Raw genomic sequence first — 23,318 nt, forward strand, 5'->3', positions numbered from 1 at the left:
AAATCCCCTCTCTCAGCACAAATCTTAACCCCCATCCCATCCCCTAATCCCCCCAATTCAAGTGCCCGCCCAAAAGAAAATCACTCCTCCTAGCACAAATTCTCTACCCCTAAAATTGCCCCTCCCAATAACCCCACTGCAAATCCCTGCTTCCAGCACAAAGTGCCCCAATCATCCCTCCTAGCACAAATCTTCTTCCCCCATTCCTCCTCCTCCTACATTTTAGCATACCCCCAAATTTCCCCTCCTAAAACAATACTTACTCCCTGCTGCCCCCCAAATCCCCCTTTCCAACACAAATTCCCTCCCCCACTTTGCATGTGGTGCCCCCCCACCTCACATGATACCACAGTGCCCAGGGCAGCCGCCCCTCCTGCCCATCCCTTGTCCCGACTCTGCCCCCAACCGTCAACAGTGTCCCACACTCCTCTCTAAAAACTCACAGTGCTCTCCCCTCCCCTCAGTTCCTGCAGCACCTTCCAGTCTCCCACAATGCCCCATGGAAAGTCCTCAGCTTCCTGGAGAGACCACCATTGACCCCCTACCTCCTTACCATTTCCCCCAGCCCCCCCCCCTCCCTCTACAGCCACCCAAAATAGGGTGGACTTGGGATGCAGGGCACCCCTGGTTTATTGTAATGGGATCTCACAAATCAATAGTTTACTATATTACCAAAAGTATTGGGACACCTGCCTTTACACAAACAATGAACTTTAATGGCATCCCAGTCTTAGTCCGGAGGGTTCAATATTGAGTTGGCCCTTTACAGCTATAACAGCTTCACCTCTTCTGGGAAGGCCGTCCACAAGGTTTAGGAGGGTGTCTATGGGAATGTTTGACCATTCCTCCTGAAGCGCAATTGTGAGGTCAGGCACTAATGTTGGACGAGAAGGCCTGGCTCACAGTCTCTGCTGTAATTCATCCCTCAGGTTGATGTCAGGACACTGTGCAGGTTCCTCTACCCCAAACTCACTCATCCATGTCTTTATGGACCTTGCTCTGTACTCTGGTGGGCAGTCATGTTGGATCAAGAAGGGGCCGTCCCCAAACTGTTCCCACAAAGTTGGGAGCATGAAATTGTCCAAAATGTCTTGGTATGCCGGCGCCTTAAGAGTTCCCTTCACTGGAACTAAGGGGCCAAACCCAACCCCTGAAAAACAACCCCCACACTACAATTCCCCCTCCCCCTAACACCATAATCCCCCCTCCCACACCATAACCCCCTCTCCCCCCACACCATAATCCCCCCTCCACCAAATGATTTTAGCCAATGCACAAAGCAAAGTTCTCGTAAGAATGGATGGACATTGCGGGACACTTTTTTTTTCTTTCTTAATAAAGGAATTGTCAAAAACTGTTGTGATTTTTACTTATTGACACTTTTTTTGGTGAATGGGTCCCGATACCCATTCACATAGGGGGGTGGGGCAGGGATCTGGGGGCCTCATTGTTAAAAAGGGATTCCAGATTCCGATAATCCCCCCCAATTGCAGAACCCAAGAACCAATGGCCAGGGTTGTCAGGAAGAAGCTCTTGTCCCCATCAACACGGGGGCAAAGGTGCTTTGGGGGAACCCAAAGCACCCTCCTCATGCCGAGGCCATGTGGCCTGGTATGGTTGAGGATAGCGGTGGGGTCTGTCGCTCCCTCCCCCCTCCCATCCTGGCTTCCAGGCTTCATGCTCAGATAAGGTATCCTGGTATGGATGTTGGTTGGGACCCCCACGCCATTTTTTTTTTTTTTTGGCATGGAGTTCCCCTTAATATCCATACCAGATCTGAATGCCTGTGGATGGGGGGTACAGGAATGAGGAAATGCAGGATGATGGGGGGAGAGATAGGGAAGTCCAGGATTATCGGGGGGGGGGGGGGGGCGAGATCCAGGATGACATACAGGGATTGGGAATGTCAGCACAAGGGACAGTACTTACATATTCCCCCTCCCCCAAAGTAACCATCTATTGGTCACCTCTGCACACCACTTTGCTTACCTCTGCACCCTCATCCACCATTCACCTCTGTACCCCCCATCAACAGCTCACCTCTGTACCCCCCTCCATCCACAGCTCACCTCTGTACCCCCCTCCATCCACAGTTCAAGTCTTTAACCCCCTCAATCCACAGTTCACCTCTGTACCCCCCTACATTCACAGTTCACCTCTGTACCCCCCTCCATCCACAGTTCACCTCTGTACCCCCTCCATCCACAGGTCACCTCTGTAACCCCTACATCCACGGCTTACCTCTGTACCCCCCTCTATCACCAGCTCAGCTCTGTACTCCCTCCATCCACAGCTCACCTCTGTACCCCCCTCTATCCACAGTTCACCTCTGTATCCCCTTCCATCCACAGTTCACCTCTGTACCCCCTCCATCCACAGTTCCCCTCTGTACCCCCCTCCATCCACAGCTCACCTCGGTACCCCCTCCATCCACAGTTCACCTCTGTACCCCCCTCTATCCACAGCTCACCTCTTTACCCCCCATCCACAGCTCACCTCTGTACCCCCTCCATCCACAGCTCACCTCTGTACCCCCTCCATCCACGGCTCACCTCTGTATCCCCCTCCATCCACAGCTCACCTCTGTAGCCCCCTTCATTCACAGCTCACCTTTGTACCCCCCTCTATCCACAGCTCACCTCTGTACCCCCTCCATCCACAGGTCACCTCTGTACCCCACTCTATCCACAGCTCACCTCTGTACCCCCCTCTATCCACAGCTAACCTCTGTAGCTCCCTCCATTCACAGCTCACCTATGTACCCCCACCATCCACAGCTCCCCTCTGTACCCCCCTCCATGCACAGCTCACCTCTGTACCCCCTCCATCCATAGCTCACCTCTGTACCCCCTCCATCCACAGCTCACCTCTGTACCCCCTCCATCCACGGCTCACCTCTGTACCCCCTCCATCCACAGCTCACCTCTGTACCCCCCTCTATCCACGGCTCACCTCTGTACCCCCTCCATCCACAGCTCACCTCTGTAGCCCCCTTCATTCACAGCTCACCTTTGTACCCCCCTCTATCCACAGCTCACCTCTGTACCCCCTCCATCCACAGTTCCCCTCTGTACCCCCTCCATCCACAGTTCCCCTCTGTACCCCCCTCCATCCACAGCTCACCTCTGTACCCCCCTCTATCCACAGTTCACCTCGGTACCCCCTCCATCCACAGTTCACCTCTGTACCCCCCTCTATCCACAGCTCACCTCTTTACCCCCCATCCACAGCTCACCTCTGTACCCCCTCCATCCACAGCTCACCTCTGTACCCCCTACATCCACGGCTCACCTCTGTATCCCCCTCCATCCACAGCTCACCTCTGTAGCCCCCTTCATTCACAGCTCACCTTTGTACCCCCCTCTATCCACAGCTCACCTCTGTACCCCCTCCATCCACAGGTCACCTCTGTACCCCACTCTATCCACAGCTGACCTCTGTACCCCCCTCTATCCACAGTTAACCTCTGTAGCTCCCTCCATTCACAGCTCACCTATGTACCCCCACCATCCACAGCTCCCCTCTGTACCCCCCTCCATGCACAGCTCACCTCTGTACCCCCTCCATCCATAGCTCACCTCTGTACCCCCTCCATCCACAGCTCACCTCTGTACCCCCTCCATCCACGGCTCACCTCTGTACTCCCTCCATCCACAGCTCACCTCTGTACCCCCCTCTATCCACGGCTCACCTCTGTACCCCCTCCATCCACAGCTCACCTCTGTAGCCCCCTTCATTCACAGCTCACCTTTGTACCCCCCTCTATCCACAGCTCACCTCTGTACCCCTCCATCCACAGTTCCCCTCTGTACCCCCTCCATCCACAGTTCCCCTCTGTACCCCCCTCCATCCACAGCTCACCTCTGTACCCCCCTCTATCCACAGTTCACCTCTGTATCCCCCTCTATCCACAGTTCACCTCTGTATCCCCCTCCATCCACAGTTCACCTCTGTACCCCCTCCATCCACAGTTCCCCTCTGTACCCCCCTCCATCCACAGCTCACCTCGGTACCCCCTCCATCCACAGTTCACCTCTGTACCCCCCTCTATCCACAGCTCACCTCTTTACCCCCCATCCACAGCTCACCTCTGTACCCCCTCCATCCACAGCTCACCTCTGTACCCCCTCCATCCACGGCTCACCTCTGTATCCCCTTCCATCCACAGCTCACCTCTGTAGCCCCCTTCATTCACAGCTCACCTTTGTACCCCCCTCTATCCACAGCTCACCTCTGTACCCCCTCCATCCACAGGTCACCTCTGTACCCCACTCTATCCACAGCTCACCTCTGTACCCCCCTCTATCCACAGCTAACCTCTGTAGCTCCCTCCATTCACAGCTCACCTATGTACCCCCACCATCCACAGCTCCCCTCTGTACCCCCCTCCATGCACAGCTCACCTCTGTACCCCCTCCATCCACAGCTAATCTCTGTACCCCCCTCCATCCACAGCTCACCTCTGTACCCCCTCCATCCAGAGTTCACCTCTGTACCCCCTCCATCCACAGCTCACCTCTGTAACCTTCCACCCACAGCTCACCTCTGTACCCCCCTCTATCCACGGCTCACCTCTGTACCCCCTCCACCCACAGCTCACCTCTGTACCCCCCTCTCTCCACAGCCTACCTCTAAACCCCCCTCCGTCCACAGCTCACCTCTGTACCACCTCCATCCACGTTCACCTCTGTATCCCCTCCATCCACATTCATCTCTGTATCCACTGTCCAACTCTGTGGCCCCCCTGTCCACCTCTGTACCCCCCATCCATGTTCCTCTTTGTACCCCCCCATCCACAGCTCACCTCTGTACACCTCTATCCACAGCTCACTTCTCTATCCCCCGTCCATCTCTGTACCTCCCATCCACAGCTTACCTCTGTACCCCTCTACAGGGCTGGACTGGGAATAATAACCAGCCCTGGAAAAAAAATTATACCAGCCCCATAGCATTATTATACCAGCCCAACAGCATAACTTTCTTGTTCATGAAGGGGAAGACCATGTATTTTAAAGCACATTTGAAGAGTGTATTATTTATAGATATGACAGATATGAAAGCACATAGGGCTTATATATATATATATATACAAGGGGGACACCAGGAACTCGAAACATGGAGGGCGAGGACTCTGTTGACCAGAGACCACCTTCCGCAGAAAGAATACACTAAGGTAAGGGGGGGTTACTGATATAAGGGGGAAACCTTTATATCAGATCATTGCCCCCTTACATTATCGTATTCACGCCCCCCCTTACATCAGTGACCCCCCCCCCCCCTCAGACTGGCCTGGTCGGCGCTGTCACTGACCTCCTCTCAGATGCACAATGCAGGGCTCAGTCAGTTGGCTCCAGTTTATCCTATAGTCTCCTCACCACAGTCCACACACGTCTGACTTCTCCCATGATCCCCATCCCGTGGTGCTCCCATTCTTGACTCCTCTCCAGACTCCCCCTCAGAGACTGCAGACATGCTACAAGAGATGGTCAGAGACTGCCGACATGATACAGGAGATCAGTGCAGCCTCACAAGTTCCCATCACTGTGCCCATAAAATACAGCTTTACTGTGCCCATGAATTCAGCCCCACTTTGCCCATCACTGCGGCCTCACTGTGCCCACCAGTGCAGCTTCACTGTGCTCATCAATGCAGCCTCACTGCCCATCAATGCAGCATCACTGTGCCCATGAATGCAGCCTCACTGTGCCCATCAATGCAGCCTGTGCCCATGAATTCAGCCTCACTGTGCCCACCATTGCAGCCTGTGCCCATGAATTCAGCCTCGCTGTGCCCATCAATGCAGCCTGTGCCTATGAAAGCAGCCTCACTGTGCTCATCAATGCAGCCTGTGCCCATGAATTCAGCCTCACTGTGCCCACCATTGCAGCCTGTGCCCATGAATTCAGCCTCACTGGGCCCACCATTGCAGCCTGTGCTATGAATTCCTTACACCCTCTGTACTTCACAATCAAGATCTCTAAAATGCAACCAATGCTTGGTGGCTGGTTTTTGGATTCATTTATGCCTTGGGAGGCACCTTCCCCTGACCAGAGCACCAGCAATGACTAAATATAAAGACAAAGAAACACTTTGAATTACTTTACTTTTGCAGTTTATTATATGTAAAAGAACAGTAGAAAGTACAGTGTGCGCTCTCCAGGGATACACAATATCTATATATTGTCTACTTCATTAACAATTTCTACTCTAAAATAAATACAACGCAATAAATTATTCAGGTATAAAGCAGGCACAGCAGAGTATCAGCACTGTACAAAATGAGAGATAATCAGGAGGCATAGCGGCAAAATTATCTTCGGTAGCGTTATGTATGATGCAGCCAACGCTATCCACAGAAAAAAGAACTAGATAGAGGATTCCTTCATAACTTCTCTCTGCTGAGAGCATTGGGGGTGACGATGTGACAAAGTCTCATGGTGCCGGGATGGTCGGTTCTCGGAGGGTTTACATCAGCTTCATCAAGATCCAGGAGAAGATCAGAGCAGACAAAGTCCAAGGCATGGAGGAACCTGGAACAACACACAAGAGATATTAGGAATGGAGCGGCTTCATATTTCTATGGAAGATCTTGTTTTTAGTTCAATGTTTTCATTGTAGTTGTAATCGGGTGAAAGACGACTTTTATACCAGATTGTGACATTGTGAGAATTGAAGCTTTATGTCCAACCAGAATGTATGTTTTTTTAACTTTTCCCCACTAAGTGTGAACCCAACCTACTTTGGCTGGCGAAATTCCCGCCAGCAAAAGATTGAGAGCAGGGTCTCAATTTTCTGGTCGGAAAAAGTTCTGATCGGAAATTCCGATCGCCTGTAGCAATTCTGACACGCAAAATTCCTACGCATGCTCAGGAAACAATTTGACGCATGCTCGGAAGCATTGAACTTCATTTTCTCGGCTCGTCGTTGTGTTGGACATCACACCGCGTTCTTGACGGTGAAAGTTCCGAGAACTTTTGTGTGACCTGTGTGTGTGCAAGCCAAGCTTGAGCGGAATTTCGTCGGAAAAATCTTGGATTGTTTTTCCGACGAAATTCCGCTCGTGTGTACGGGGCATAAATGCTTCTATAGTAAAACTAATATCCATAAATATTTATATATATACTAAATGTATCCATAGAAATATATGGATAAAAAAACCGCTTAGTGGTTGTCATTGTTACAATTCGACAGATGAAATGGGGCAAAATGGGAAAATTTACATATCTCTTTGGGGGAGTTTACTATTTTTGTGGCCGATAATAGGAATCTGCAAAGGCTCAAAAGGAGACAATATTTTTGCTTAGCATTTTTTTAATGCGAGCAGTGTAAGCATCTGAATGTGACCTGGTATTGCAGTCCCTGTACAGCAGGGCCAGAGTGTGAGAGGCAGAAACAGCACAAAGACAGGGCATCAATAATGTGCATCATGCAAATGTGTTAAAAGGGTACATGCTGACAGGAGGAGAGAGCAGAGTGAACAGGGAGATGACCTAATCATTGTGTTACTGCTCCTTTACTGCTCAATCAGTAGACTGGGGGTGGGGAGAGGACACTGGTGTATTCCAAGATGTACCAGAGAAAATTGTGTCACCCTCCTGGCTGTGCTGTGTGGCACAGCTGTGCAAACCTCAGGACTGGGTGGACAGAAACACAAATCTGGCTCTGGAAATGTAGATTATTTCTTGGAATTCAGCTTTAGCTCATGTATACTGGTGAGAGCTGGTGCTTTAAATGGGCCCTGATGTCCAAAGACCAGTAGAAGGGCCTCTTGCTGCACTGTAATTGGCTGCAGAGCCCTGACATAATCCGTAGCCAATCCTGCCAACTATCGATTGTCAGCAGATGACTGTGAGCTTTTGGTGACAGCTCAGTCACAGTTCTAGGGGTGCCGGTGGAGAGCCCCCCAAACAAGACAGCAACGCATGTATACAGGGGCTGGATGTTGAGGTCAACCTGCCCTGCCCCCACATATAAGGGTATTGTTGCTATAAAGTAGTTGAACATGTTTAGCTACATCACTTAAAACCAATAAAATTCTCAATGTAAGAGTTTACTCACCTCTAGCAGAACTGTTTTCTAAATAGTCACTGATATCAGCTGGAAATAAAGAGAAAAATATCTGTTAATTGGAGACCTCAACCGGACTGATCCTCATTCTTCTGGATATATCGTATGATATTCACATTCTTAAGGGCTGAAATAATTTTGCAGTGAAAAAGCATTTGTAATCCCTGACAATAATCCCAATGGGAAATTTGTTCCCTTATTGCTCTAGTAAATATACGGGACACATGGAGCAATAAAGAAATGATTTTTATTAGAACGGTGAAGGGTTAGAACCTCAGCAGGTTTTTATCGCTTCGTCCCCTCTGGGACATTTTTCCTTACTTCCTGGTCAGGTGACAGGCGTCAGACAGAACAGGAAGTGAGGGGAAATCCCCCCCACAGGGAACAAAGACAGTATTTAAAAATTGACAGAAGCTTTAACCCTTTTCCCACATTATCCAAAAAAAAAAAAAAAAAAGGAAATGAATGTTTTGTCTGGAGTTGGGATTTAATAAATGTGACTGAAGAAACACAGAAAATGACTGTAATAAAACTGTGAACCTGAGATGACTTACATGCATCTAAATAGATGTTGACTCTTCCTGCAATGTCCTGGGAAGCATCTGACTTGGATCGAGAGGTGCAGATCTGTAAGGAAATAAAAATAATTCAACAGAAAATTCAGACAAGTGAAATTCAATGACGAAACTGTAAACTGTATCCAAGAAATACCCCAGCAATGCTAAAGACACCAAGTCCCTTTATCTGTGTAATCCTCACAAAGGAAACAGTGGAGAATGCGGGCACAGCAGGTCCTTCCATCACTCTGGGGAGACTTCCCTGGAATTGTTGGCATTTCACCTCCACATTTGTTTCAGTCTCTCTAATCCACTTTCCCCAATCACCTATTTATTATACATTGTATCAGCATGATACCATCAATTGTTTATGTAGGAATGAGTGCAACACCATCAAATGTCTTTGTTAGGGATGAGCATGATGCCATCAATTAATTGTCTTTGTTAGGGATGGGCACGAAACCACCAATTGTCTTTATTAGTGATCAGCATGAAACCACCAACTGTCTCTATTAGGGATCGGCATGAAACCACCAATTGCCTTTAATAGGGATTGGCATGAAACCATCAAATGTCTTTATTAGGGATGGACATGAAACCACCAAATATTATTGTTAGGGATCGGCATGAAACCGCCAATTGCCTTTAATAGGGTTTGGCATGAAACCACCAAATGTCATTATTAGAGATGGGCATGAAACCACCAATTGTCTTTATTAGGGATCGGCTTGAAACCATCAATTGTCTTTTTTAGGGATGCACTTGGGTTTGGGCCAAAACCCTAGCTCATCCCATGTTATGGCTGCAGCAGATGGGCAGAACTGTGAATTCTGGTGGTGGTATCTCAATATCAAAAGCCAGCATATGATTTTAATCACCATCTTTGTGTGGAGTTGGCCATGAATTCAGCAACTGTGCTCATTACACACAGCAATGTTCTACCAGCTTGGTTAGCAGCAGCAGATCAGGTAATCAAGAGGGAAGCCGGTATCTTTAATATTACGTCTTCAGTCCATAAACACCTCCAAGCATCCTAAAAAGGCCGTTCAATGATTAGAAAGCCAACTTTGGACATTGAGGCAGTACAGTAGATTGATAGTTAGCACTCTTGCCTTGTATCGCTGGGGAGCTCACTTTGAATGCAAGCCAAGGCATTATCTGCATGGAGTTTGAATGTGCTACTTGTGTTGGTTTCCTCCAAGGACATGCAGGTAGGATATTTGGCTCCTGTCTAAACAGGTACTAGTATGTGTGTGTATGGCTAAAAAAAAAACTGCCTCCTCCTTCAAGTACAGAAATCATAGAACACCCTCTATGTGTATGGTGAGTCTTACCGAATTACAATCAGTAGTGCAGAGTGCAAGATCGGCATAGAGATAGACGGTGTTAGAACTGGTGATCTGGAAGACTTTCATAGGAAACCGAGATTCAATGCCGACTCCATTGCTGTCCACTGTTAGCTGGTCAGAAGAAATTTGGCTAGATGGGCACCTGGATACAGAAACCTTCCATTAGTTTTCAGTTACTGCAATCTAAAGATGAGACACAATACTGGTACATACTATTAGAGCTGAGCAATACATGGGGTGTGTTCATTATATATATATATATATATATATATATATATATATATATATATATATATATATATATATATATATATATATATATATATATATATATATATATATATATATATATATATATATATATATATACTGTATATTATAGATGAACAATACACGGCATGTCTTCATTATTAATATATATATTATAATTGAAGAATTTATGTTGTAATTGGTGGAATCATTGTGCCATACACAAGAAATGAATACATGCACTGTGACCCATAATTCCTCACACCTACATGATTTTCTCCTTAATGCATTGAGACGAATGAAATACATCAATTTGCATGTTATTAGAGGTATTTCAGCCAATGCTGACCAACACATTGCCGTGAACTGGGCCTATTGGAAACACTGGATTGCCAATGTGTTGGTCCTGCCTTGAGCAATGCAGCCCGTCAACACGTGGTGCAATTAGGCCCACCAATGGAAATTTTGTATCATTTCAAAAGAGCTCTGTAGCTTAAACATTTATATTATAATTAACCTAAAGTGTGGGATAGGGTTGGATCCCCTGCAGGGCTGCCTTAATAGCATCATGGAACCCTGGGCAAAGTAACACTCTGGGGCCCTTATCAGTCTGTCCCAAATCATTGATAGGAGTAAAGCATAGTACTTTTATTAACATTGATTTTAAACAATAAGAAAACGCTAATCTACACAAAAGGCACAGCACCAGGAGGGAAGTAGAAGGGCACAGTATAGGGAGGGAAGCAGAAGGGCAAAATACTGGGATCAGGAGGGCACAATACAGGTTCCGGGGCGCTGCCCTGGACACAGCCATCCCGGGACAGCTTTGTAAAAAGCGTGATTGTCCCAGCAAATCCAGGACGGTTAGCAAATATGATGTTATGCAAGATTATCATGGGACCTTGTGCACCTAGTATCCCCTGGACAGTGCCCAGGAGTGCCCATGCATTAAGATGGTTCTAATCCCCCTGTTAGGTATATTTTTCTTGCTGTCTAAAGAAGCTGGGAAAGCCATAGATTAAGATTGCTGGATTGTTCACCATCATCACCCTATGAAGTCCAGCACCTCTACATAGAACCAAGTTCCTGAAGCCCTGATAAAGGCGGACCCCTTAACATCCCTGAATTATGTTGCCACTTTCCTATTTCCATACCTGGTCCCTTCCCAAGATTTGCATTGCTGTTCCGAAGCAAACTTTCCCTTCACATCCTGTCCTGGTGACACCAAAAATCCAGGGACATGAAATGGTTGAAGTTCTCTCCAGTGAGGACATAGACAGCAACCAGTTTGGTGAAGAGGAAGAAGAACCTCTTCCCTGGTTTCTATTGCTGTCTATGTCATACTGTCTTGATGACCCCCATCTCCTCATTTCTAGTCCTGTTGTCACAAGTATGGATCAGTGACAAGAAACTGCCTCAAAGTAGCTCCAGACACCTCAGAAAGGTTCCAACCCTTCCCCCATTCTATCTAAAATGGAAAAAGTTGACTTAAGTTGGGCTGTAAAGATGAACTCCAGGAATTATATCACTTCATAAAGTTGGCTTGTCCAGATTAGTTCAGAACTTCATGCCAACACTTCAGCAACATACTCCATAGACATTTCAAGTCTCAAACCATGTATGGTCAGGCTGAATGTATGGAAGTTGATCGATCAACTTGAGTACAACCAGCCTGTCGGATTTTACATGCGATCATTTGCTAGCAGCTGTTATAGCCACACAATGGCTCTGCGGGAGGGATTCCCCTGTCATCATTGTCTGTGTCTGCAGGAAAGAAATTTGCTCCGTCTATGGCCGGCCCTAAGGCCTTAAAGTGATACTGAGTGTTGTTTTGTGTATTTAGTGAATTATTTCTGTAGTCAAAGTGTAGAAAGAACACACAGACCTGCTAACCCAGCGCACTGTGTACTTACCCGTTCTGAAGAAGATAGTACTTTTGGTCGCTTGAATTGGTAGGAGAGGCATAAATATTCACCACTTTAAGTTTGAAGGTGTTCACATTCAGATCTGGCACTCGCACTGAAAGGTAAATAATATCTTCCACCGTCAGGGTGTCATCTTCTGACAGAGCAGTCGTATATGTGCTCTCTTTATAGGCTATCATTAAAGCTGCATAACTTGCATTTCCTGTAGGGCCGTTTATTACTGTGCTCCTGGAAAATAGACACACAACAGAAGGTTACCTACCTAGAAACCCTTTCAGGTAAGTGGCCATGCATCAATAATGTTATACAGAGAACTGACATTTTTTGCACTGTGGATAAAGAGCAAACCTATTAGATATCTTCATCAGCTCTGTGTATACGAATGGAAGCAATGAAGCTGATATACCATTTCAATTGCACCACAATGGTGTAAAATTAACATTTATAAAAAAATAAAAACAAAATTAAAATAATTTAAGAGAAGTACACCAAAAGCATTTTTTGCCCATACTTCTCTTGTAGGTCACAGGAGCGCACTTACTTATTCTCCTGTGACCCAGATTGCTTGCTATCAGCTGGTGTGGCACAGCCTCTCTAGGCTTTGGAAAGTTCCCGACATTTTTGTCAGGATCCATTCGACTGCCTGATTGACAGCTGGACCCAACTCTCAATGTGTAGCTGAGAGCTGGAGCCAGTGGCACACGCCTCCTCCTCTGCCTGATGCTCCAGTGAGTGCTGGAGGAGCAGAGCAGAGAGTGATGACTCCACTCAGACCAGACCAAAAAAACTGAGCAATAAGTAGCCATGTGATTGCTTAGTTCACGTTCTTAGAGCCGACAGGGGACCACTGCAGAATCACATTGATACTTCAACATAGAGTATGTATGTTTATTCTTTTTAAAACCCATACTTCTCCTTTAAGTGATCTTGTCAGGTAGGAACAAAATCAAAGAAGACACATTCCTGAAATAGAAGAGCTTTCATACTCATCTGACAGGCAGCCCATCTCTCCTACCTGTCCATTGGTCCAGTGCTGCAGCCTCCACCAGACTCTTCAGCATTCAACATTTCTGGACTGTCTCCCGACACATGCCATGGTTTATTCCTCTGACTCCAATATTACTACAGGACTCAGCAGAGTCCTAAAGAGAGGAGGAAGAAACCATGCAGCATGGCAAGGGAATGCACAAGCATTGAATGTCAAAGATTCTCAAGGAGGCTGCAGCAATGAAGCACAGGGAAGGTAGGAAACAAAGGCCTTAAAAACTCTTCTATTGTGGGAACATTAACTCTCAGATTGACATGATTACTTGAAAACACTTGGCCCACGTTGCTTACACCCATGTATCCTCAGAGAGTTGAGCTCAGTTATATCTAAGCTTTTGTTTCTATTTTACTGAGGCTTGGCACAAGGGGTTTAATCCAAATTGTAACCTGTTATCTCTAATTAAGAGTAAATTGATCGTATTTTATTTGTCTCAATAAACAGTGATTTTACATGTTTGGTAGTGTTGTTGCCATTTAAAATACCACCCGAGGGGGAATCTTCATTTTTCTCTCTAATTAAGAGTGAATGTACATTTTCTATGTGTTTTTCTTTTGTGGATTGTTTAAGATTGTGCAATGCTGACATGTTAAACAACCCTATGAGATTTGCTTTGATAATATATATATCTATATATCTAAGATCTACAGCTGTATATGTATGGTTCTTTATATATATATATATATACACCCATGTGTCCTCAGAGAGTTGAGCTCAGTTACATTTAAGCTTGTGTTTCTATTGAAGATTGGCACAAGCCTAGTTTAGTGCCTTTCTTTAAAAATGATTGAGGTCTTCAACCAGTAACTACAGACCTGTGTTTTAAAATCTACTGTGGGGAAGATACAAGAGTAGATGCTAGAATGCAATATCAATATATAAGAGATAGCCAGCATGGATTCCTGAAAGTACGTAATCATAATTACCCAATTATTGGGCGCAGTGTCACATTAAGAGCAACATTCATATTTAGCGGGTAAGAGCAGGAAATATTCATGACAACGTCATTTGTTATTCGGATTGGATCCGTCTTGCCAAAAATATACAGCTGGTTTGTGTACAGAACATGGGTTGCATTCATCTGTAGAGAGAGGAAGCAAATAAGTCATTAAACAAGGTCAGAAAACTTACCGCCATACAGTAATCTGCACATTAGCAAATAGTTACTATTAATGTCATTAATGCCATGTATTAATTTCCCTGACCAGTCAAAAAGGAAGTCTCCAGCTCAAAATAAACAGATAAAAATAAATAGCCCACCAAAACATAAAATAACCAAACTAGCTTTTACTACAATATTCAACGTCAATGCAGAGATGTCCCCCAGTGGTACTTTTGCCAACTGATGTCCTCAGTCTGATGGCCGGCATTATTTAACCCACTTTCTCTAAGTCAAAGTCCCCTTGGACCCCCCACCCCCAGCCTGTAAATAGACAGTGAAAGGAGAAGCAGAGGACTCATCACTCTGTTCTCTCCTCCTATCAAAATAATAGGGGGAGTTGCAAATGTACCCCGGGCACGTTTTTCATTAATACTATGAATGCATTAGGCTAAAACAAACACTTAGGTTTTATTACTACTGTAATGTGTTCTTCTGAGCCTGAGGAATGCAACAAAAGTTTCTGGTTCTGGTTGGAAATGTCTTTCCTTGCAAAATGTATTTAAAAAAATACATAGAGGGTAAAACACTCTTCTGGGGGCAAAGACAACAATAAAGGCATGACAAGGGTTCTACACCTTCTCTAGTCCATGCAAACCCTAAATTATCAAATCTTTGTCTAGAAAGATTTTTATTTTTTTAATCAAATTTTTTTTTTTGATTTCTTTTATAAACAAACATCATAAACAACGATAACAACATACAACCCAGCAAGTATAGAGAGGGAATAACAAAAGAAAGAGAAAACAAAAAAAAAACCCTCCCCCCTGGCCCCCATGCTCCCCCCCCCCCATCCTTCCCACATTTATCCGGACCCCTCTCATCATACATCCAGAATATCAAACCATCTTCTACATATTTTTTCAAATTTCCCTCGAATGCCTCTATTTAAAAAGGTATATTTTTCCTTAATTATGTTTCCCTTACTTGCATTTTCCATCCTGCTACTGTAGGTGGATATGGTGACAACCATTTTTGTGCTATAAGCTTATGAGCCTGAAATAAACTCCTATTTATTGATACCGAGTATTCCCCTGGAGTTCTTAGTTTATCCATGATACCCAGGAGACATCCCCCCGGTTCTATAGACATCTCAGTCTCAAATACATTATTAATCGTAGATACCACCCCGAACCAATAGCGATGGAGTTTAGGGCATCTCCATATTATGTATATTAAGTTGGCTGCCCTCCCTTTACATCTAGGGCATTGGTCTGTATCCCTCCCTATACGGACTTTACTGTATCGGTTTTTACTTCTCTTGTATAACAAACAGTCAGACGGTGTCAGGAGAACTTACCACAGGAACTGTGTTACAGTCAGAGGTTGTCAATGGACGCTGAAGGGTCATCTCCGATATTCCATTCACATTCTGATTTGCTGCGACACATTCGGAGTTGGTGCTGTTCAGCCTGATTTCGGACGTATTATAACCATTTGTTTCCAACCAACATTTTGACACTTGTATATTGAACTTTGCTCCAGTACAAGTAAGAGTTGGAGATGGAAGAGTTCCTGAAAAAAAGAGTAAATTCCTTCAGCATTTCTGAGATGAGAAGGTGACGGTGATGTGCTTTATGTACATTATACAGTATAGGGGTTTTCTATATATACCCAATTTAGGGTGGCAAGAGTGACCAGGGACTGGGGAGAAAGCTGCCATAGAGTCAAAGATTTAAATCTCAATTAAACTTCCAATTTACATACAGAACATTGATTGTTGGTGATCAGTGCAGTCCCCTCTTACATTGATGGTCAGTGTAGTGCCCCCTTACATTGATGATCAGTGTAGTGCCCCCTACATTGAAGGTCAGTGTAGTGCCCCCTTACATTGATGATCAGTGTAGTGGCCCCCTACATTGAAGGTCAGTGTAGTGCCCCCTTACATTGATGATCAGTGTGGTGCCCCCTTACATTGATGATCAGTGTAGTGCCCCCTTACATTGATGATCAGTGTAGTGCCCCCCTTACATTGATGATTGGTGTAGTGTCCCCCTTACATTGATGGTCAGTGTAGTGCCCCCTTACATTGATGATCAGTGTAGTGTCCCCTTACATTGATGGCCAGTGTAGTGCCCCCTTACATTGATGATCAGTGTAGTGCCCCCTTACATTGATGGTCAGTGTAGTGCCCCCTTACATTGATGATCAGTATAGTGTCCCCCTTACATTGATGATCAGTGTAGTGCCCCTTACATTGATGATCAGTGTAGTGCCCCCTTACATTGATGATCAGTGTAGTGCCCCTTACATTGATGATCAGTGTAGTGCCCCCTTACATTGATGGTCAGTGTAGTGCCCCCTTACATTGATGGTCAGTGTAGTGCCCCCTTACATTGATGGTCAGTGTAGTGCCCCCTTATATTGATGATCAGTGTAGTGCCCCCTTACATTGATGGTCAGTGTAGTGTCCCCTTACATTGATGGTCAGTGTAGTTCCCCTTACATTGATGATCAGTGTAGTGCCCCCTTACATTGATGGTCAGTGCAGTTCCCCTTACATTGATGATCAGTGTAGTGCCCCCTTACATTGATGATCAGTGTAGTGCCCCCTTACATTGATGATCAGTGTAGTGCCCCCCTTACATTGATGATTGGTGTAGTGTCCCCCTTACATTGATGGTCAGTGTAGTGCCCCCTTACATTGATGATCAGTGTAGTGTCCCCTTACATTGATGGCCAGTGTAGTGCCCCCTTACATTGATGATCAGTGTAGTGTCCCCCTTACATTTATGATCAGTGTAGTGCCCCCTTACATTGATGGCCAGTGTAGTGCCCCCTTACATTGATGATCAGTGTAGTGCCCCCTTACATTGATGGTCAGTGTAGTGCCCCCTTACATTGATGATCAGTGTAGTGCCCCCCTTACATTGATGATTGGTTTAGTGTCCCCCTTACATTGATGGTCAGTGTAGTGCCCCCTTACATTGATGATCAGTGTAGTGTCCCCTTACATTGATGGCCAGTGTAGTGCCCCCTTACATTGATGATCAGTGTAGTACCCCCTTACATTGATGGTCAGTGTAGTGCCCCCTTACATTGATGATCAGTATAGTGTCCCCCTTACATTGATGATCAGTGTAGTGCCCCTTACATTGATGATCAGTGTAGTGCCCCCTTACATTGATGATCAGTATAGTGTCCCCCTTACATTGATGATCAGTGTAGTGCCCCTTACATTGATGATCAGTGTAGTGCCCCCTTACATTGATGGTCAGTGTAGTGCCCCCTTATATTGATGGTCAGTGTAGTGCCCCCTTACATTGATGGTCAGTGTAGTGCCCCCTTATATTGATGATCAGTGTAGTGCCCCCTTACATTGATGGTCAGTGTAGTGCCCCCTTACATTGATGGTCAGTGTAGTTCCCCTTACATTGATGATCAGTGTAGTGCCCCCTTACATTGATGGTCAGTGTAGTTCCCCTTACATTGATGATCAGTGTAGTGCCCCCTTACATTGATGATCAGTGTAGTGCCCCCTTACATTGATGATCAGTGTAGTGCCCCCTTACATTGATGATCAGTGTAGTGCCCCCTTACATTGATGATCAGTGTAGTGCCCCCCTTACATTGATGATTGGTGTAGTGTCCCCCTTACATTGATGGTCAGTGTAGTGCCCCCTTACATTGATGGTCAGTGTAGTGCCCCCTTACATTGATGATCAGTGTAGTGCCCCCTTACATTGATGGTCAGTGTAGTGTCCCCTTACATTGATGGCCAGTGTAGTGCCCCCTTACATTGATGATCAGTGTAGTGTCCCCCTTACATTTATGATCAGTGTAGTGCCCCTTACATTGATGGCCAGTGTAGTGCCCCCTTACATTGATGATCAGTGTAGTGCCCCCTTACATTGATGGTCAGTGTAGTGCCCCCTTACATTGATGATCAGTATAGTGTCCCCCTTACATTGATGATCAGTGTAGTGCCCCTTACATTGATGATCAGTGTAGTGCCCCCTTACATTGATGATCAGTATAGTGTCCCCCTTACATTGATGATCAGTGTAGTGCCCCTTACATTGATGATCAGTGTAGTGCCCCCTTACATTGATGGTCAGTGTAGTGCCCCCTTACATTGATGGTCAGTGTAGTGCCCCCTTACATTGATGGTCAGTGTAGTGCCCCCTTATATTGATGATCAGTGTAGTGCCCCCTTACATTGATGGTCAGTGTAGTGCCCCCTTACATTGATGGTCAGTGTAGTTCCCCTTACATTGATGATCAGTGTAGTGCCCCCTTACATTGATGGTCAGTGTAGTTCCCCTTACATTGATGGTCAGTGTAGTGCCCCCTTACATTGATGATCAGTGTAGTGCCCCCTTACATTGATGGTCAGTGTAGTGCCCCCTTACATTGATGGTCAGTTTAGTGCCCCCTTACATTGATGGTCAGTGTAGTGCCCCCTTACATTGATGGTCAGTGTAGTGCCCCCTTATATTGATGATCAGTGTAGTGCCCCCTTACATTGATGATCAGTGTAGTGCCCCCTTACATTGATGGTCAGTGTAGTGCCTCCTTACATTGATGATCAGTGTAGTGCCCCCTTACATTGATGGTCAGTGTAGTGCCTCCTTACATTGATGATCAGTGTAGTGCCCCCTTACATTGATGATCAGTGTAGTGCCCCCTTACATTGATGGTCAGTGTAGTGCCCCCTTACATTGATGATCAGTGTAGTGCCTCCTTACATTGATGATCAGTGTAGTGCCCCCTTACATTGATGATCAGTGTAGTGCCCCCTTACATTGATGATCAGTGTAGTGCCCCCTTACATTGATGATCAGTGTAGTGCCCCCTTACATTGATGATCAGTGTAGTGCCCCCTTACATTGATGGTCAGTGTAGTGCCCCCTTACATTGATGATCAGTGTAGTGCCTCCTTACATTGATGATCAGTGTAGTGCCCCCTTACATTGATGATCAGTGTAGTGCCCCCTTACATTGATGGTCAGTGTAGTGCCCCCTTACATTGATGGTCAGTGTAGTGCCCCCTTACATTGATGATTGATGGCATTACACTTTCCCACTATGTACTATGTATGTGACATGGACCTCATATGGTTTATGGGAAAATGCAATATTTGGTTATAATAGGCATGAGATCCATTGTAAACATTGTATTATAGCATATCATACCTGGTGTAAATGTGTAGAAAGTTGTATTGCACTGGCAGGTATTAGTGATAGTGTTACAAATCTCATCGGTAGCACAGGTAACACTTCCACAAGATTGAGACGCGGCCACTGGAGAGAGAGAAAAGAACATGAAAGTACATCCTGTGTTCCTGTGTGGAAGTCTAAACAGATCTCAGATCCATCTACTATGTAATACAAGGATCAAAATAAATAAATCAGAGATAATGTCCGGGGTGGTTCAAAGTGTTTGAAAAACAATTCAATTTGTATCAAACTTCTGCAACTTGTATCCAAATGTTGCAATATACAAACTTGTTTCAAAAGTGTTACAATTCATAAACAAAGTGCACAAAGTGTTATATTCTCCGGTGTTCATGAATAAGACGAGGATCACATGGGTGCAGGAATGTGTGTAAATCACAGGCAATCCTTCACCTGCAGGCAAACCACACTGCTATTTAGCAGACTCACGGGGTTGCCCTTAATTCTTAATTAATTTTGTTATACCTGTTGATCCTGCCAGAAATTCAGTGCGCTCTTGTGTTCTCTGCAGTCTTATCTCAAACAGTGTTATCAGTCCTGCCCAGTTTTCATGTGTGAGACCCCCCTACAGCTACAGAGACCCCTTCCTCCTATGTTATGCGGTTCATGAAAAGTGTTTTGTGGTGCTAAGGCAATAACACTTATTATTCATAGATACAATATGGTGAAAATATGTAAAAAAAAAGGCTTAAAACAAAAACTAAAGCAGCTGCCACTAAGCACCAGCACACTGCAATATATTATATTTTAATTCTCAGGGTTTAGATACACTTCAATTATAGAACAAATCTCCCTTGCTTTTTTTTGTTTTGTTCGTTTGCCCTTTCCTGATCGTTCCCTCCAATTTCTGGGGAACGATCGCTGTCTCTGTATTCCCGGATGTGATATTATAGGATAAAAGGAGACAAACGTCACTCACCCGCCATGACAGCGCACAGTACAGAGAGCACTAGTGTTGTCTTCATGGTGATCAGGGAACCTAGAAAATATTTCCTATATGAGTAACTTATTTCTGTTTGCGATTTAGCATAGATAGATAGATAGATAGATAGATAGCGAGAGAGATAGATAGATAGATAGATAGATAGATAGCGAGAGAGAGATCGATATATATATATATAGAGAGAGAGAGAGAGAGAGAGGGAGGGAGAGGGAGAGAGGGAGAGGGGGAGAGGGGGAGAGGGAGGGAGGGAGAGGGAGGGATTGATGGAGAGAGAGAGATTGATGGAGAGAGAGAGAGAGAGAGATTGATGGAGAGAGAGAGAGAGAGAGATTGATGGAGAGAGAGAGAGAGAGATTGATGGAGAGAGAGAGATTGATGGAGAGAGAGAGAGAGAGAGAGAGAGAGAGAGAGAGAGAGAGAGAGAGAGATTGATGGAGAGAGAGAGAGAGATTGATGGAGAGAGAGAGAGAGAGAGAGAGAGAGAGATTGATGGAGAGAGAGAGATTGATGGAGAGAGAGAGATTGATGGAGAGAGAGAGAGAGAGAGAGAGAGAGAGAGATTGATGGAGAGAGAGAGATTGATGGAGAGAGATTGATGGAGAGAGAGAGAGAGAGAGAGAGATTGATGGAGAGAGAGAGATTGATGGAGAGAGAGAGAGATTGATGGAGAGAGAGAGATCGATGGAGAGAGAGAGAGAGAGAGAGAGAGAGATTGATGGAGAGAGAGAGAGAGAGAGAGATTGATGGAGAGAGAGAGATTGATGGAGAGAGAGAGAGAGAGAGAGAGAGAGAGAGAGAGAGAGAGAGAGAGAGAGATTGATGGAGAGAGAGAGATTGATGGAGGGAGAGAGAGAGAGAGAGATTGATGGAGAGAGAGAGATTGATGGAGGGAGAGAGAGAGAGATTGATGGAGAGAGAGAGAGATTGATGGAGAGAGAGAGATTGATGGAGAGAGAGAGAGAGAGAGAGATTGATGGAGAGAGAGAGAGAGAGAGAGATTGATGGAGAGAGAGAGAGAGAGAGAGATTGATGGAGAGAGAGAGATTGATGGAGAGAGAGAGATTGATGGAGAGAGAGAGAGAGAGATTGATGGAGAGAGAGAGATTGATGGAGAGAGAGAGATTGACGGAGAGAGATTGATGGAGAGAGAGAGAGAGAGAGAGAGAGAGAGAGATTGATGGAGAGAGAGAGATTGATGGAGAGAGAGAGAGATTGATGGAGAGAGAGAGATCGATGGAGAGAGAGAGAGAGAGAGAGAGAGAGATTGATGGAGAGAGAGAGAGAGAGAGAGATTGATGGAGAGAGAGAGAGAGAGAGATTGATGGAGAGAGAGAGAGAGAGAGAGAGAGAGAGAGATTGATGGAGAGAGAGAGATTGATGGAGGGAGAGAGATTGATGGAGAGAGAGGGATTGATGGAGAGAGAGAGATTGATGGAGAGAGAGAGATTGATGGAGAGAGAGAGATTGATAGAGAGAGAGGGAGATCGATAGATAGATAGATAGATAGGTAGATAGGTAGATAGGTAGATAGCGAGAGAGAGAGAGAGAGAGAGAGAGAGAGAGAGAGAGAGAGGGAGATCGATAGATAGATATATATATATATATATATATATAGAGAGAGAGAGATAGATCGATTGATAGATAGATAGATAGATAGATAGATAGATAGATAGATAGATAGCTAGAGAGATAGATAGATGGAGAGAGAGAGAGATTGATTGATCGATAGATAGATAGATAGATAGATAGATAGCGAGAGAGAGATCGAGAGAGAGAGAGAGAGATTGATTGATCGATAGATAGATAGATAGATAGATAGATAGATATAGAGATAGATAGATATAGATATATATATATATATATATATATATATATATATATATATATATATATATATATAGAGAGAGAGAGAGAGAGAGAGAGAGAGAGAGAGAGAGAGAGAGATTTATAACTACAAACAAACAATAAGATTCAAACCTGTAATAAAAAACTGTTGAGTTGACCATACACAGTAGATGCTGATTGTACATTCTCCTATAGATCTTATTGAGTATAAGGTTCTGCCTGAATGATTACCAATCAAATCCCTCGTAGTCCTTACATTATATGGTTTTGGTAAATCTAAAGCTCACCACACACATGTTGACTGTTCAATTTCCATTAGAACTTCCAACAATTGATTGGATAGTTAAATAAGTCCTTATATTGCTATTAAATATGTTACAAAGGCAACAACTCAGAGAACAATGAAGCCAAAGAATGATAATGATAACCAGCCAACCAGCCATCCCAAAATGAAGAGCCACCAATGGCCGCCTCCATCATTATATAATGATATTCCCTCACTTTAGAAAATGATAATTTCCTCCTGATGAGCTATAAATCACTTAGAAATCAAAGTTTTATACTCACCGATAAATATGGTGTGGAAATGTTCCGGGTCTGCAAGTGGCTTCCAACAACTCGATGTTCTTCCAACAACTCGATGTTCTTCCAACAAGTGCGCAGAGTTAGTTGTCAGTTTTGCCCCCTTTAGGAAAGACAGTTGGAGTGAGGTGGTGGAGGGTCTGTGTACAATCACCGATCACTCAGCTCCTTATATACTTATCTGTCCAGATGGAATGCCATGCGTCTGTCTCACGAAGAAACTAGAAGGTGGAGATGAGGTGACGTTAGAGTAAATGGGCCTCACCCAGGCAGGACGTAGCCCCGAGCGGTCACGGTTTAACTTTAAAGCCATCGTCACTGACTGAAATGTTTTTCTGGAGGAATTTCATATTTATAGCTGATGAAAATGTCACCTTGTTCTATTACAAAATCAATCTTTCAACTATTTTACAAACGTA

At 45.0% G+C, this 23,318-nt stretch overlaps 1 protein-coding gene across 1 annotated transcript; it reads right to left on the reverse strand.

Annotated features, from left to right (window-relative positions):
* Window positions 1–6,095: 6,095 nt before the first annotated feature.
* Window positions 6,096–23,056, reverse strand: LOC143934581 (pancreatic secretory granule membrane major glycoprotein GP2-like). Its single transcript, XM_077458321.1, has 10 exons — window positions 22,885–23,056; window positions 20,449–20,508; window positions 19,488–19,595; window positions 15,652–15,866; window positions 14,119–14,273; window positions 12,136–12,375; window positions 9,959–10,115; window positions 8,622–8,694; window positions 8,059–8,097; window positions 6,096–6,530 (listed from the first exon to the last, which is right to left on the reverse strand). Exons 2-10 carry the CDS (start codon window positions 20,492–20,494, stop codon window positions 6,466–6,468), a joined length of 1,098 nt encoding a protein of 365 aa, XP_077314447.1. The 5' UTR covers window positions 20,495–20,508; window positions 22,885–23,056; the 3' UTR covers window positions 6,096–6,465.
* Between the last annotated feature and the right edge of the window lie 262 nt (window positions 23,057–23,318).

The sequence above is a fragment of the Lithobates pipiens genome, unplaced genomic scaffold (genome assembly GCF_037356315.1).
Source record: "Lithobates pipiens isolate NorthernLeopardFrog02 unplaced genomic scaffold, aLitPip1_a1.2 Scaffold_27, whole genome shotgun sequence".
Lineage (NCBI taxonomy): Eukaryota > Metazoa > Chordata > Amphibia > Anura > Ranidae > Lithobates > Lithobates pipiens.